Genomic DNA, 16,432 nt, shown 5'->3' with positions numbered 1-16,432 from the left:
TCCCTTGGGCCCGAGAGCAGCTGGCCATCAGAGGTCTACAGCTCTAGCTGCGACTGGCTGATTTACTTCTGGGTGGGTGGTCCAGTGCTCCATACTAGTTTAGGCTAATTGAAAGAGAATCAGCAGGGTGATCTTGCTGTTACAACATGTCCACATCCCACAGCTACAGCCCCCCTCTGAGCTGAGATGCTGCTTCAATAAAGCAAAAATAAAAAGGATTGCTGGGGTGGATGGTGGACGTACTGCATGTTTGAAGCCCCCTCGTTGGTTCTTTGACTCTAAGGGAGTGGGGGAATAAAGAAGAGAGCTCCATTTTCACTGCAACATAGATTAGACCGCAGTCTCCTTGTTCTTTTCTATTCATGTCATCCTGCATCATCTGTGGTCCTCTGCTTTATGATCTCTCTGTTAGTGTTTCTGTGCGTTCATCTTCTCTTTCCTGCTGGCTATTTATCATCGCTGATGGCCTCTTGAGGGGGGGAGCAAAGAAGGGTGCAGCCGCAGCCGATTCTCCCCAGAGCAGTTATTGTCAGTCTTCTCCATCTTTCTCTTTGTTTTTCTCTGCTGTTCTCCCTGTCAAGGCTCAGACTTCCCTCCCAGTGGATCTCTGTGGAATATAGGACAGTGCAGAAAATCTCTGGAATCGAGTTGCAACAGCAGAAGAAGAGAATGTGTTTTTGTTCTCATATTGAAGTAACTCTTCCTTGAATACATCTCGTTGCCTTGTCATTATTATGATTAGATATCAGAGCTGAGAAATTGTTTCAGTGTAGCAGAGGATTTTACTCTGAAACAGACTGTAGTGGTTGGAGATGGGCATCGGAATTCAATTCCAAATGGAACCGGTTTCAAAGCGGTGCTGGAGCTTCGTATCGATGAGCACCGATGTAAACAATCCTACTATGAATATTTGAGCAGTTATAGGAAATACATGTTCTTATTTTTTGCTGTCTCACATTCGTCATCCTCCACATTTTATCTCACCAACTCCGTTTCTGATTGAGATATTCGTCTGCGTCGAAACCTCTGAGCAGCGGAAGGGACAGCTGACAGCAGCATTCAGCAGCACACGCACGGACGCCCGCCTTCGATGAACTTCAGTCGATGCTGTCCCGGGCTTCTCCTTGAACTGATGTGGCAAACCAGAAAATGACGTTCAAGATTTCATTTGTGAGAGAAGAAATCCCACTTTTGAGTACTGCCGAATGAAAGAGCTTCTGCTCCCACGACCACGCCACCACTGGTCTGGAAAATCCTCAGCCTTGAAAAGTCTAGTGGTCGTGTCATACTGTGGCTCTGTAATGAAGCTGGAGTGATAGACACTCGGTGATAATGATCTGTACATATTGGCAACAGTATCTGTGGAGGGGGTTGCTTGAATAAAATGTTTGTAATGTTCTTATAACTGTACTGGAGTATTGATAGTAAGGAAAGAAGAATCAGTCGGTCACACTGTCACTGCCTGTCACACAAAACGTGGCTGAATAGCTGTAAAAATAAAATCTGGATTGGTCTTTCTGGGGGACAGAACAATCCGCAGGGAATTAGTCAGTCATTTGCTGTGGAAATATCTCGCTTAGGGCTCAAGTGATGAACTTGATAAATTAAATCTATTTTTGTTATGGTGTTAATAGCTGAGCGAAGGTGATACAACATGGCATTTGCCTCTGTGACTGCGTGACCTTTTCACATAATCATAGCATATGTATGGTAAATGAAGCGTGATGCACTCAGAGAATCACGCCCGGTCTCTTTTGCACGCAGACTCTACAGCACAGCTGCTTCATATGAAACAGAGCTGTGAGACACATTAATCTCTGCAGAGTTTGTCAGCTCCTCAGTTACACAAGGCCAACGGCCAGCAGAAAGAAATAAACGCTCTGAGGGAGCAAATAAGATTAGACATGAAGTTTGATGCAAGCGGAGCTATTCCACATCAAAGCTGTATTACAATGCAAGCACAAAATAAATAAATTCAATTTACATCTGCTAGCTACAGGGGACCACTAAACATCTCAAATTATTGCACTTCCCCTGTGATCTGCACTGTGGCCACAAGGCCTGATTAGACAGAGTGGAGGCCAACATTTTCTCACAGCAGTTGTATAAAGCCAGTTTATGGCCAGTCTGGGGCTCATGTGTTGGTTTGGCAGCAAAAGAGCAGCAGAGGAAACATACACTTCACAGAAGTACAAGCACTGATGGCTCTGCAGAGATTTCTCTATTCTAGCAGTAATTACTACTGTAACAACCACTATATCAAGTCAATATGAAAAACATACAGTAGTTGAACTAAGTAGGATATCAGATATTGCATTTACTCATGACTCCCTGTCGTTCGGGATACAGTTTTAATTTGGGTGTTCTCATGTAGCTTTATTGAAAATGAGCCTCTCATATTCACTGTTTTTCTTTCCGTTTCATGTCAGCTCAGTTTGCTGCAGTCAGACTTCTCACAGATCCAACAGGACACAGTAACTCTAGTTTCAGTCATCTCATTGGCTCCTTGAGCAGTTTGTTTCAGTCTTTAATGATAAATGAGACTTCATTTATGTCACTCAGAACATTGAACATTAACATAAAAACCATTTAACAGCAACATGTCCTGGTTAGTTTGGATACTGAACTGGGTAAGTGGAACGAATTTGTGGATATCATAATTTTAGATTTTGCACCATTAGGGTAGTCTGATGCTTTTAGAGCAGGAGAGGGTTTTACTTTTGTCATCTAAGTTGTTTTTTTTTTTTTTTTTAAATGATTATTACTTTACTTACAAGTCTATTTATTTCAGCCCTCTCAGATTGTTGCCTCACATGTAAACAAAGTGCTTTGCATCCAGCAAGGATCCTCAGATGGAGATCTCTAATGCACTTAGCAAAATGGCTGTTACAAGCAGCTCACTTCCGTTGAAACTTTGGTCAGACTCTAAAAAAAATGTTTTATAAAATAAAATTATTATTTGTTTTTAGAAAGAAATGGAATGCTAGCGCTCATTGACACGATGTACAGTACACAGTTTTGTGTGACTCCCTATTTCCCAAAATCTTTTAAATAGATTTAGAGAGTGCACAGTGTACATGAATCATAATAGCCAAATCAGTGATGCATGTTTCAGTTTCAAATGTTACAGTTTGCTCAGTTTGCTCCCCCGGTCAGTAAAAGGAAACAGGTTGACTTTTGAATCTTTACTAATGTGATCATCCCTGCACACACAGTGTCTTCAGTTCATAAATTGATCACGTCTCACACTTTATAATCCATGCTTTTATAGTTAGATCAGCACCATCCTTTTGAGTGTGACCAAGTGATAATGCACAGGACCCAGAATAAACAGGAACTTGGGACCAATATAGCCAAAGATGTAAGTTTTATGACAGTATAAAAAATAAAACTTGCCAGTTTAAAAACACCTGTTTTTCAGGTATTTAGTATGATCTGGTTGGACTATTAGAGTTGTCCCTGATATTTACAACAGACAGCTCTATTGTCAAACCCAACACCAACCCCCATGTTAACATAAAGGAATAAAACTTTACACAAACACTCAAATTACACTCACGGTCATCACTAGAGTCGCTGACATATGCCAACAAAAAGGAAACACAATCTGGTGCTGCAACATGATAATCTACATTAAAGGCACATTCAGCTGAAATACGTAGTCTTAACATAAAGGCACAGTCCATGACAATACAACAGCTCTTCCAAAATGTGTGTATTGACACAAAATTATGATTATTATTATTATTTTAATCAAGCCATGATTAGTTATTCTGAGTGTCCCGAGCAGCCCAGAGTTAGGCGAGTCCAGTTGGACAGTTTTCAGTTGGACAATCTGTAATCTGAATGCCCCATGTTGATTCCAGCTCGACCTGTATCTGTTTTTACATCTCATTAATATATTGACTCTCTTTCATATGAATAATTTGACTACTTTTACTGATGGTCCTGCTTTTTCTTAATATGTTTTGAACCTTTCTCCAGCCAGCAGGCCACCTCTGGGATGGTTTGCACGATGTAGACTGTAGTTACTATTCCCAGGTCCTGCTATTGTTAGCTGCATAAAATAGTATGTGTACAGATTGGATTCTTTCCTTTTCACTCAATACAGTCATTTTCAACAGAAACCCTGTTTAGAACTTTATGTCCAAGACTCTAACAATCCAAATAACTTTAGTATTTTTTTTATTTTTGCATTTCCATGGCCTTTGCTCTGTGCATATGTTCATTTCTCTTTTTTGAAGACACAGACTATCCATGCTAGACACCACACTGTGGGTCAACTTATACTATATAGTATGAATGAAAAAAGAAAAGCGGTGCTTATCAATAACCTTCCATGATAGCCAAAACATGACAAATGGCCATAAGGTCTAAGACGTCACAACAAAGTGAGTTTTTACTGCTCTGAAGTAATTTGTCTCTATGAAAGCTCCCTGTTTGCAGCAGTGTTAAGATGCCACAATGCTCTCATGATGGCTTTTATCTTTTTTTCTCATCAAGTTTGAGCTTCCTCTAGTGAGCCCGGGAGTTTCATAGTTTTTGTTTGGCCTGGATATTAATAGCTACAGCTGACCACGGTAATGACTAGCCCAGGGAGTGATAGGACACAGCTCCAGCAGCTGCTATGGCAGCACAAGCCTGGGATGTTGCTTTAATGAGAAATACTATAAAGACCAACACTGCTCCTCTTATCTCCGTTTCTGTGAGACACTGTAGAGCTGGCGAACATCCCTCAGTGCTAACAGAGTGTTGGAAGCGGCCGAGGTCGTAGGTTGTCATTTATTGGCCTATATAATCTTCCTACATATTTCCTCCTCGAAGGCACTGTGCTGTTCCCAACAGACAGAATCAATAGCAGTGCTACCGCCAAGCCGTCCGAAGGCTAACAATAAAACTAGGACAATTACAGCAAGATGGATCAGAGTCTTTAGCAGAAATATATTATTAATATGTTTGGCCGAACTCCAGGAGGCTGCAGGAAGACGGATCAGTGGCAATAAAGATGCTAGTTAGTTAACTGGTCACCTGAGGCCAGCCAAGACACGTTGCCCACATGTTGTCAGCGATGTGACCGGTGTGTGTGTGTGTGTGTGTGTGTGTGTGTGTGTGTGTGTGTGTGTGTGTGTGTGTGTGTGTGTGTGTGTGTGTGTGTGTGTGTGTGTGTGTGTGTGTGTGTGTGTGTAAATGCTGGCTCACAGATCCAGCAGGTGGTAGCCACAGGGGGACACTAGTACATTAAATGTCACTGTGGTGCTGCTGTGTATTTTACAGTGGACATTTGTGGCTTTATTTACCGCCCTTTAAACAGACAGCTTAATTAAACGTCAGAGCCTGCGGGGGTGCTGTCACACTTACAGAAATAAGCTTCTGTAAATACAGTAGGAGAATACATACAGGAGGAGATTCGACTTCAAACTATAGTTGAACATAGTTAAAGAATCGCACTCAGTGAGCAAACTCTGAAATGCAAATGATCTGTAGGGACAAAGACCCAGTCTGTATCCAGTAACCAGACACTGCAGGAGGTGTGTATGGGGAACTGCAGGACCTGTATCCTTAGGGCAGAGCATCCCATATTAAGGGAGAATGCAGAAATACGCAAAGATGAGGCACAAAGCCTCACAAACACCAACACGGTTGAAGATACCAATGAACGCCACAGAAACAGTAGTTTGTTACTTTATAAATAAGAGATCTTTACATACAGTATTGGTCAGGCTTTTCCTACGGAACCATACAGGAGGTGATTTCATACTGTAGTTTATTCTCATTTTAACAGTGTTTTTAAGAAGCTTTCCTTTCTTCTTGTCTGGTTCTCTTTTAATTTGTTGTTGATGCAAACTCATTTCCTCTTCAAGCTGATTTATTGTTTCCATAAGTTAATTACAAGGTACATTTCCATGTCATAGTCACTGTTGTGCTGCTCTGAGGCTTCTTTATTTAACCCCTTCCACCCTGGAGTCCCTCGTAGAGTCCAGGACCAGGCTGTATCACAGGCTGCAGCACTTTTAATGAAAAGGATGTCTTGTGCTACGAGGACTTAAATCAAGTTGCAGTTGAGAATTTTTAGAACGTGATCAATAACAATAAGGCTGGTATTAACTCGCTCAATTAGGGTTTAAATTATGGCAGAATTATGTCTTCTTCTTTTTTAGAAGAAGACTTGTATTTTAAAATTCTAAATGGTGTCTCTGATCCACAGAGCTCAAGGTTGTTCATTTTAGCCTCACAGTTGTGCAGCTGGTGCTGAATAAATTTGGGAATTAAAGCCTCGGGTTTCAGAGGTTAAAGCATCTGAAAACCTTTTTTCTCTATCCGGTTCCTCCTATATATGTCTTGGGGTATTCTACATGGAAACACCATATTTTGCCAAAGTTGGAAGAGTTTTATTTTTTTCTCACATCGCAGATTTCTTTTTTTCTTTTATAGTCTGTGCTCCTCCCCTCTCTTAAAACAGATAGTGGTATCATGATGTGCAAAGTGTTTTTTTTTTTAATGATTTTGGAAGTTGGCAGGGCATGACCTAATTATTTTAGTTGATATTAAGACACTGTCAGTGAAACATTTCCAGTGCAGATATTTCACAGTCCCTGGCGATGCTTTAAACAAATCCAAGGTTTGTGGTTTTCACAACCATTCATATCCCGAACGAGATCATTTTATTGTTGGATCTTATTGGAGCTTGAGCAGGAAGCACTAGCCACTAGCCACTAGCTCACAGTTGTTTCATTCTCTAAAATAAAACTTCTGCTCTGGCTGAAATGTCATTTCACTCCTCGTCAGCTTAATTCCTTCAGCCTTTTCGTCTCTTCTACTATTTGTCTTTATGTCTCTCTATGTCTGTCTCGATCAATCTTTCATTTCTGTGTCTGTGTCTGCAGCCTTCGTGTTGAGCTGTGTCTTCCCCCGGCAGCCTCTCTACGGTGAAGTATCAGTGAGCAGTCTCCACTCTGGAGGAGAGGCGTTCTTCTCTTGTTTGACGGGCTACCAGTTGCAAGGCCCTGGTGTGCTGACCTGCCGCAATGCTACCACCCCCTACTGGAGTGGCAAGGAACCCCACTGCCTAGGTAAGGTCAACACACGTGGTCAGGTTTCCCGCTCTTTATCCACCGGCCACGAACAGAAAGGACAACCATACGATTACAGGCAATTTAAATTATTATAAAAATGTCAGTGTATTTCTCAAAGTATCACAACATATTGCACTCAACTAATTACACATTAAATCGATATATTGCAAAGGCTTGTTTTGTAATTATCTGTCTACATTTATCGATCAACACAATTCCAGCTACAGTAATGACACAGCTCTTTTTACATTTAATTGTATGAATCAGTGTTCTTCACATATTGTTGTCATTGCTCAAGGCACAAAGGGAAAAATGAGTACACAGAAGTGCACAAAACTTTCCCCTGGCATCAGGGAGTCCGTTTAAAGAGCTCCTATAGGTGCCTTACATTTTTTTTTTTAAAAACATCAAAATAAATAGCAGGGGTACAAGTTGGTTTGCATCAATAATGTTATCTTTTTGAACTTCAACTTAAATGCATTATGTTCACTTTCCTCAGCATAGAAAGTTCAACTTAGAAATTATCCAAAACAATTCCCTGAATTAAAAACTGAAACAATGGCATGCCTGCTCTGGAATGAGGAGAAGCATCACAAATTCTTGGCAACAATTATTCTGCAGTGAATAACAATATGTGTTAACTGAGAAAAACTTCTTTCACAATTCTGTCAACTTAAATTAACAACAAACAATGGCATAGTTTGTTTAGGAAGGTAGGTGGTGGCATCACCTGTTTCCGTGGTAGTATTTTCATCGTGTGGTTAATTATCGGTCCAACACCAACGGTGGTGGAACCCTATTGTTAAAATTATAAAAAGTTTGGTCACTATTGTCGCCATCTGTTTGAATAGAACGGCTATCCTTTATATGTTTCTCATTTGCAGCATTTCCTGTATTAGCTCCAGTTGTTTGGATCACATGTTATGTTGTACAGATGCAGCCGTCAGTAGACTTTTCAAAGTTGGACCAAAAGAAGAGGTTTTTTGTTGTTGTTCTCTTTGAATAAATAAGGTCACCTCTGTAATTTCTTTTTTTTTTTTTTTAAATTAAACTTAACAAAATGCCTTGAAAAATATCGACCAAACTGAAACAATTTCTTCAAACTGAAGCCTTTTTTACTAGGGCCGAGCAAACAAACCAGGCGTTCTGACCTTGTTTAAAATGGCTTATTAGTGTAGCTAATGGAAACATATACTGTACAAAAAAACATTCTACATATCACCTATACTGTATATGGTTTTGATCTGAATGTTTTCTTGCAACTATGGTGAGATAAACAAGCTCTAAACTATAGGTTTAATTTATTGCCAGTTTTCTCTATATTAGCATTCTAATGCCTAAAAGTCAGTCAGTAATATACAACAGCATTTATAGCTGACTTTATGGAGAGTTTGCTACTGTGCACCAATCAAAAGTAAATGCAAAACTCGCAATTACAATGTATTTAAAGTTCCAAATTAAATGAAATGATAAAAACAAAAGAAAACATTAAAAAGCCTGTGTGCAAAGAGCTGCCCCTTGAAACTTTTTTTGGGGTCACATTTAGAGAGGATTGGAGGAACGGTGAGAAACACAAACACATGACTGTTGTCATGCTTTGGCCTTTTGAAGGAAGCTCGGCTGCTTCATCTGGATGTGTGTGGGTGGAAATCATTTCACACGACAAGCAATCTTCTGTTTATGAACTTTACTTAACTTCAGACGGCAAGTACAGAACATACAGCCGTTTATATGTTTCGTTGTGCGCTCGGGAACATCCAGTAAGCTCTGTGCGATGAGCCATGAGCACCGCTTTATGGAGTTTTGTTTTGTCATGACACCATCATGCATGAAAAACGAACTAATCAAATCACTATATTTAGCAACAAACAACCCATGTAGTAAAGCCAGGGAGGACAAACTGCCTTCTATTATTATTGGCACTACTTTGCATCTGTATGTGCGGCATGCCATTGTTGTGATAAATTATTTGGTCTGTTGACTTAGCAGTGTTACCATAACCTTTCTCTATTGGTTTTCTCAGAATGATTGTTTACTGTGTTTTAGTCATTCTCTGCCAGCTTTTAACACAATTCCCTTCAACATCCACAGCCTTTTGGATTATATTCTTAGGGCTTTGGAGCCTTGAGTTATCTATTGGACCTTCTGGTCCTTTGGCATGACCGGCAGGCATAGAAACAGACAGACCTGCTCTCCCACCGGCATGTGTGGATGATGAATGTTTTTCTTTTCTTGCCCCGATGAAGCTGGCTGATGAATAATAAGTGACCAGTTTAGTCCTGACCACTCTGATCAACTTTGATTCTCACAGTGAATGTTTTCTGAAAGCAATTTCAAAGAGGGAGTTTGTGTGGTTGTGCATCTATATCTCTGCCATCTTGATTGTGCGTGTGTGTGTGTGTGTGTGTGTGTGTGTGTGTGTGTGTGTGTGTGTGTGTGTGTGTGTGTGTGTGTGTGTGTGTGTGTGTGTGAGTCTGTGTGTGTGTATGTGTGTGTTTGTGCTCACGCTTGCATTCAGGCATGCGTGTGGGCAGAGCAGATGTATGAAGGTGTGATTACTGAAGGCTGGGCTGGATGCCACTGGGTTTACTCTTCCTGCTCTGCCTTAATTAAGCTTTGTCGGTATACGTAACCTTCACCTGATCAGCTGGGAAACAACACACACACACACGCACACACACACAATCTTCTGTGTATATTAATAAATCTGATATTTTTCTCCTCTCTTCATTGCTTGGTCCCCTCCATGAAAAGTAAACAGATGATTATCAGGATGCTTTCTGTTCGACCCTTCTCCTCTTTTACTTTTCAGTTTCATTTCCAAGGTGATGAAGAACTGATAAATCTGCACTTTAAAATCCTCTCCCTCACAAATTACAGTGTGCAGTAATTATCTGGATAAGGTCATGTCCTTGAGCATTATTCTGGGTATTTGGGGAGTTAGGCACAATGGAATCAAAAGGAGAATGTGAGATTACACACATATCTCACATTATGGTTTTGTTTTTTAAGGCATTTTTGTCTCAAAGGCAGAGAGAACAAGGCTTATGTCAGAGGCATTTCTAATTTCCACTGTTGTCAATTTGTACACTGTATTATCATTAATTATTGCTATTACATAAAATACCTTTCAAGCAGCTGAAATGACACAATCGCTAGTGTACCTGCTTGTTAATGTGTAACGTCTGCAGTAGGTTTTACTTGCTACTGATGATGAAGAATAGTGAAGATGATAATGACTGTTGTTCTCCTGGCTTTATTGGAGAGTTTGTGCAACTGAATTTGATGATTTCATTATGAAACCCAGAGAGAGAGACAACAATTATCAGGCCATACTGCAGGAAGATATATTTTACCGAAAATATGCTCATAAAGTTAAATGATTAAAGGGAAATGTCTTTTGGTAATCTGATGTGTGAAACAACCATTTGAGATTCAGTGTATTTTAAATGTGAAATGTCCAGCACAGTTTTATTTTATCCTCACTTCCCCTCCTTCTCCTCCTCTCTCAGCTGCCTGTGGGGGTTTGATCAGGAATGTCACAGTCGGTCGGATCGTCTCTCCTGGTTTTCCCAGTAACTACAGCAACAATTTGACCTGCCACTGGTTGCTGGAGGCCCCTGAGGACCAGAGACTGCACATCCACTTTGAGAAGGTGGCCCTGGCCGAGGATGATGACCGGTAAGCATTTATACTATGACTGGACATGCCATGAAATTCTACAAAAATATCTATTCTATCAAAATTCAATCAAAGAGTACAGGCCCATTTCATCCTTTTTTAGTCCACCTGCCCCTTCCCACACCAGTGTAGCAGGGGATGAAGAACAATCAAATATCTGTTTATATATATATATATATATATAGTTAGTTTAAGTTTAAAGATTTCTATACTTTACTTCCGAGCCTGACAGCCTGACAAAAATCGAATTCCTTCCGTTTAGACATTGAAATTGTCAAAATTGATGACACTGAATAATGTCTGAAAATGTGAGCAGCTTGCAGGCCACTGTAACTATTATCTACTGGTGCATGCCCCATTGACTGTGATGTATTACCTTCCTCTTTACTCGTGGACGGTCCTTCACTTATGTTCAATAAGCAGGCCTCTCGAGCTTTGTACGTGTCTTTGTCATTGTAAGAACGCGGTTTCTGAGGACTCCACGGGGTAACAATTGGCTGTCAGAGCAGCGCATTGCAGTGACAGCAGAGTGTCATTTTAGCAGCATGGGGCTCTCATTACAGAGGACTGAAAGGAAGAGCCACAGGGGGGAAATTAGCTGAATAATACATTTTGTCTTCCAGCCAATAGCTGCTTCCAGCTGCTCTTACACTCCCGTCAAAGATGTAGACCTCAAAGATATGAGGAGGCATCTGGACAGCACAGAGGAAGCTGGAAAGATCAGAAACAAGTGACGATGTGAAGATGATAGAGGATTGGCAAGAGTGTAAAAAATATTAGTGTAATGAGCTGAGGTCTGTTGTTCTTATTAAATACCATCTGGTTGTTCTGTACGTTTGGTAATGTACATTCCAAGCTTGATCAGATAAACAAAGAACACCAAATTCATAAGCATGTGTTTGATGGCTGGCAGCTCCATCAACAGATAAGCCAGTTTACCACAGATAGGATTAATTTTTTAGGTTGTTTGTTGTTGTAGTTGTTGATTTTTTTCAAACCAGATCACTGCCTAGCAAAACTGGAGTGAATGCAACAAAATGATCAAAGCTGAAACATCCCCTCACCAGCAGTTTCAAAGCTTCCAGCTGCATTTCATCAGAGAATGGAACGACCCCCTAAGGTCACGTGTGCAGACAGGTGTGGCCTCAAAAGCATGACTCTCAGACAGTAAATCAGTTAAGGGGGAAGGGGAAAGACACAGGTATATATACACTTGAGGACGCAAAGACAATTGGACGCAGGTGGAGATAATCAGGGCGGGACAGCACCAGACGACTCAGGTCGGTCTGGAGTTTGGTGAAGGAAGTCACGGATTAAGTCAGGGTCCAAAATGTTGGTAGCAGACACCCACGACCTTTCTTCTGGACCATAGCCCTCCCAGTCGACGGGATATTGGCGACCTCAACGACAAACAGCCAGGAGCTAAAGACTGCTTCGCCATCAACGATCTCAGGAGGAGGAGGGGACTTGGACGGTGTGACCAGAGGACTCTCGACAACTGGTTTAATCTGGCTGACATGAAAAGTAGGGCGGGAAACTTGAACTTGACAGCCACAGGATTAATCTCTTTGGAATTTCTTCGATTCCCCTCTAAGAGGAAGGTCCCAGGTGGAAAGCCAGACCATAGGGTGGAGCGGGCGTCCGTCGACAGACGTTTGTTGCGTGTGGAGCTCCTGAGGAGGTTCTGGCGAGCTGGAGCTCAAATGCGATGGTATCTTCTCAGGGTGTGTGCAGAAGGGACATTGACTTTGGCCTCCAAGGCTGGGAACAGAGGAGGTTGTTATCCATACACATTGAAATGGCAATAGACCAGAAGATGTGTTTGGGAGAATGTTGTGCACGTATTATACCCAGATGAGGTGTTGGCTCCAGGAGAAGGGGCTCTGGGAGGTCAGACAACGTAGAGCAGTTTCCAGAATCTGGTTAAGGTGTTCCATTTGTCCATTTGACTGGGAATGATAACCTGAGGCCAGGCTGACATAGGCCCCAAGGAGGGAGCAAAAAGCCTTTCAAAAACGGGAGATAAACTGTGGGTCAGAGACAATGTCCCGAGGGAAACCATCATCCATTATCTATACCCGCTTTATCTTGAACAGTGTCATGGGGAGTTGGAGCCTATCCCAGCATACTTTGGGCAAAGGCAGGGTACACTCTGGACAGACCGCTAGTCTATCACAGGGCCAACACTTATAGACTGACAAAAAACAAAGACCATTCATGCTCTCATTTATACCTAAGGGCACTTTGTAGAATCACCAATTAACCTGACGTGCATTTCTTTGGACAATGGGAGGAAGCCAGAGCACCCTGAGAGAACCCACACAGGCACAGGGAGAACATGCAAACTCCACACACAGGAAGCATCACTTCGAAAATCTGTCTACGGCCGTTTACACAGTGGTGTTGCTGTAGAGAGTGGTAGGCCCGTGACAAAGCCCCCACAGCAGGTGAGCGAACGCAGGTGGGACAGGCAGCCACAAACTCCCGGACATCCTTATCCATCAAGGGTTACCAAAAGCGGTGCTTGACCAAAAATAGAGAACGGGATCCCCCAAGATGGTAGGCTAGGTGGTTGCAGTGTGCCCACTGGATCACCTGAGAGCGAAGATCTTCTGGAACAAAGAGGCAATTCACAGGGCAGCCGCCAGGAACCTCGAGACCTTGGACCGCTTGGGTGACTTTCTGTTCTATGTCCCAGATGACTGCTCCAACCAAACAGGATGGAGGCAGGATACAGGTGGGTTCCTTAGGTTAGGTAGTTACTTTATTAATCCCCGAGGGGAATTTTTTTTCGCTACAGCAGCATACAGGAAGCAATAAGATAATAATAAAATAATAGAAAGCAATAAAATAGCAGTAAAAAAGCAGTAAAAAATATTAAATATAAAATGCACAGTATATACAGTATATTCAGTACAGTATATATCTATACATATTATATACAAACAACCAAGAAACACAGACAACAGTGTTATTGTTGTGTGATGGATTTTGCCAGAGGTGAGTTATTGTACAGTCTTATTGCGGTCGGCAGGAATGATCTCCTGTATCTGTCCTTGTGACAGTGGAGATGGAGGAGTCTTTTGGAGAAAGTGCTCCGCTGTCCCTGCAGCAGGTGGTAGAGAGGGTGGTCAGGATTATCCAACATGGATAACAGTTTGTTCAGCGTCCTCCTCTCCACCACCTTTTCCAGGCTGTCCAGTTAGGGCCTGGGTCATCGTCATGGAGACGAGAGAGAGTATCAGGCTTAGTATTCTTGGACCCTTGGGCGGCAGGAGAGGGAGAAGGTGAACCTCGTGAAGAAAAGAGCCCAATGAGCCATATTCTTGGTTCTTGTGATCGGACCAGACCAGGAACGGAAGCTCCGTCCCCTCCAGCCAATGTCATCATTCCTTTAGAGCAACCTTAATCACTAACAACTCTCGATTGCCCCTTGATTTTAGTTTCTCAGCCGGGAATAGCTTCTTAGATAAGAAGGCACTGGGGTGAAGCTTGTGATCCTTGGGAGAATGTTGTGACAACACCGCACCCACCCCTAAATCCGAACCATCGACCTTGACGATGAACTGTGCTTGGGATTAGGCAGACTGCGGATGGAAGCTGAGGAGAAAACGGTCCTGAGCTTCTGGAAGCTGTCATCAACCTGGGGGAGTCCAGGCAAACTTGGGGGCGGCAGAGGTTAAGGCATATAGGGGTGAGGCCACAGAACTGTAGTTTCAGATGAAACGTCTGTAGAAGTTAGCAAATCCAAGTAAACGCAACTCCTTGCGAGAGCCGGGTGTGGGCCACTTAGAGACAGCGCTGGCCTTCTGGGGTTCATCTGGATGCTAGCTCCAGAGATCATGAACCCCAGGAAAGAGACAGTAGAGGTGTGAAACTCACACTTTTCCACTTTGACGATGAGTTGGTTATCCAAAAGGTGCTGTGGAACTGGGGATCCGAGGAAAAAATTTAAATGTCGTCGAGGTAGACCAATACGAAAATGTTCAATATCTCTCTCAGAACGCCATTAACAAGAGCCTGGAGGAGCTGGAGTGTTGGTGAGGCCGAATGGCATCACAAAGTACTCGTAATGTCGACTGGATTTATAAAAGCTGTCTTCCACTCATCACCCTCACGAATTCTCACCAAATGATAGGCGTTTTCATAGATCCAGCTTGGTAAAAGACGTGTCCACTTGAAATAGCTCGAAAGCAGAGGAGATCAGAGGAAGGGTGTAGCGTTTTTTTAACGATCATGTCATATATACCCTAATAGTCAATACAAGTTCTAAGAGTCTTATCTTTCTTCTCAACAAAAAAGAAGCCAGCTCCGGCGGGAGAAAAAGAAGGGCGAATAATCCCAGCGGCAAGGGAGTCATCAATGTATTTCTGCATCACCTCTCTCCAGGGCAGAGAGAGAGTATCTTCCCAGAGGCCCAGTGGATATGTAGAGCCAAGGGAAGCCTAGTACCAGCAAAGAGGTCAGGAAAAAAGATGAAAACTGATGCTTTCCGAATGTTCATGCTCCATATTTAATTTAACGGTCTCAGTTCTGAGTTACCTGACACAGAAGCTTCCCGTCCAGCGCAATAGCCTGCAGGATCTGTGGTAATGGATGGATCTGAGCTTAAGCCTCTCAATCCAAGGGGCGTGAGGATACGTGGCACGAGAGAGGAGGACAATGTTTGGCTGACCAGCAACCTCCTTCTGGCTGGCGAGCCTGGTCTCTTACCGGACACGGAGAGAAAACATTTCCATGCTGACTGCAGCAGATGCACCTTCCTTCCACAATGAAGCTCTAACCAGCTGCATGGGTTCCTCCACAGCGGCAAGGGGCACGGGTGGAGTTGGAGCAGGGACATGGAGGGTGAGGAGCCTCCCCTGGTGGTCAGCGGACGAGATGAGCGCCTGGCTCTCTCTCTCTCCCGGAGTCGGTTGTCAATCTTAATAATGAGGGAGTTTTAACCAGGTAGCTACCAACTGTAACATCAATCTTCGAGTTCAGATTTTGGCCGTAAATGATTTGCTATTTTGGAGCCCTGAAGTGGCCATATTTGGACAAGCTCCAGAGGAGCTGGGGTGGATCTAGGACCACCCACCTATAGTGGAAACCTGGCTGCACCACAGGCCTGTCAATCAAACAGACACACCCCCAAAGATACTGCTTTTTGAGGCCTGATATCTGATTAATTATGGGTTCATTTTCAGCTGAACTGCAATAAAACTAATAACAAGGAGTCACTTTAGTGAAGGACACCATTATGACTTGTGAAAATGTCATTGACTTAAATGAGAGAAGTTAAATGGGAGTCTATTGAGCCACAACCTTTTTGGAGCCAACCTCTAGCAGCCTTTGGTGATAACATACTTCCGCATTGGCCGAGCTTTTCACACCTGGAAGCTACATCCACTTGAAACCACAAATAATACTTAATTTCTGTTTTGTGTACTAACCACAACAGGGTTGGGTTTACTTGACAGCAGACCCCTCTTCTCCATTAGTCTTGGTCTTGGTCTGCACTAGAGTTTGACTGGCGTCTTTCACACCAGCTCAAACCAACCTGACCTGTAATACATACCACAGTTGAATTGAACCACACCAAATGGGTTGGATGTGAAAGCAGTCTGAAGTTATATTTATCATGGTGGGTTTAGATACATGTGTATATATTTTCCTACCCTCCCCAGATTGCAAGC

At 42.6% G+C, this 16,432-nt stretch overlaps 1 protein-coding gene across 1 annotated transcript in view; it reads left to right on the top strand.

Moving 5' to 3' along the window:
• Positions 1 to 16,432, top strand: part of sez6b (seizure related 6 homolog b) — a 205,153-nt gene that overhangs the window by 139,455 nt on the left and 49,266 nt on the right. Inside the window, exons 5-6 of the mRNA XM_069166512.1 lie at positions 6,885 to 7,070; positions 10,586 to 10,754. Of these exons, the coding sequence (XP_069022613.1) occupies positions 6,885 to 7,070; positions 10,586 to 10,754 (355 nt within the window). The remainder of the gene's footprint in view (positions 1 to 6,884; positions 7,071 to 10,585; positions 10,755 to 16,432) is intronic.

The sequence above is a fragment of the Embiotoca jacksoni genome, unplaced genomic scaffold (assembly GCF_022577435.1).
Source record: "Embiotoca jacksoni isolate LCO1_2020_lvr unplaced genomic scaffold, fEmbJac1.0.p SCAF_39, whole genome shotgun sequence".
Taxonomy (NCBI): Eukaryota; Metazoa; Chordata; class Actinopteri; family Embiotocidae; genus Embiotoca; species Embiotoca jacksoni.
The sequence above is the reverse complement of the archived record's forward strand: the minus strand, read 5'-3'. Positions and strand labels throughout refer to the sequence as shown.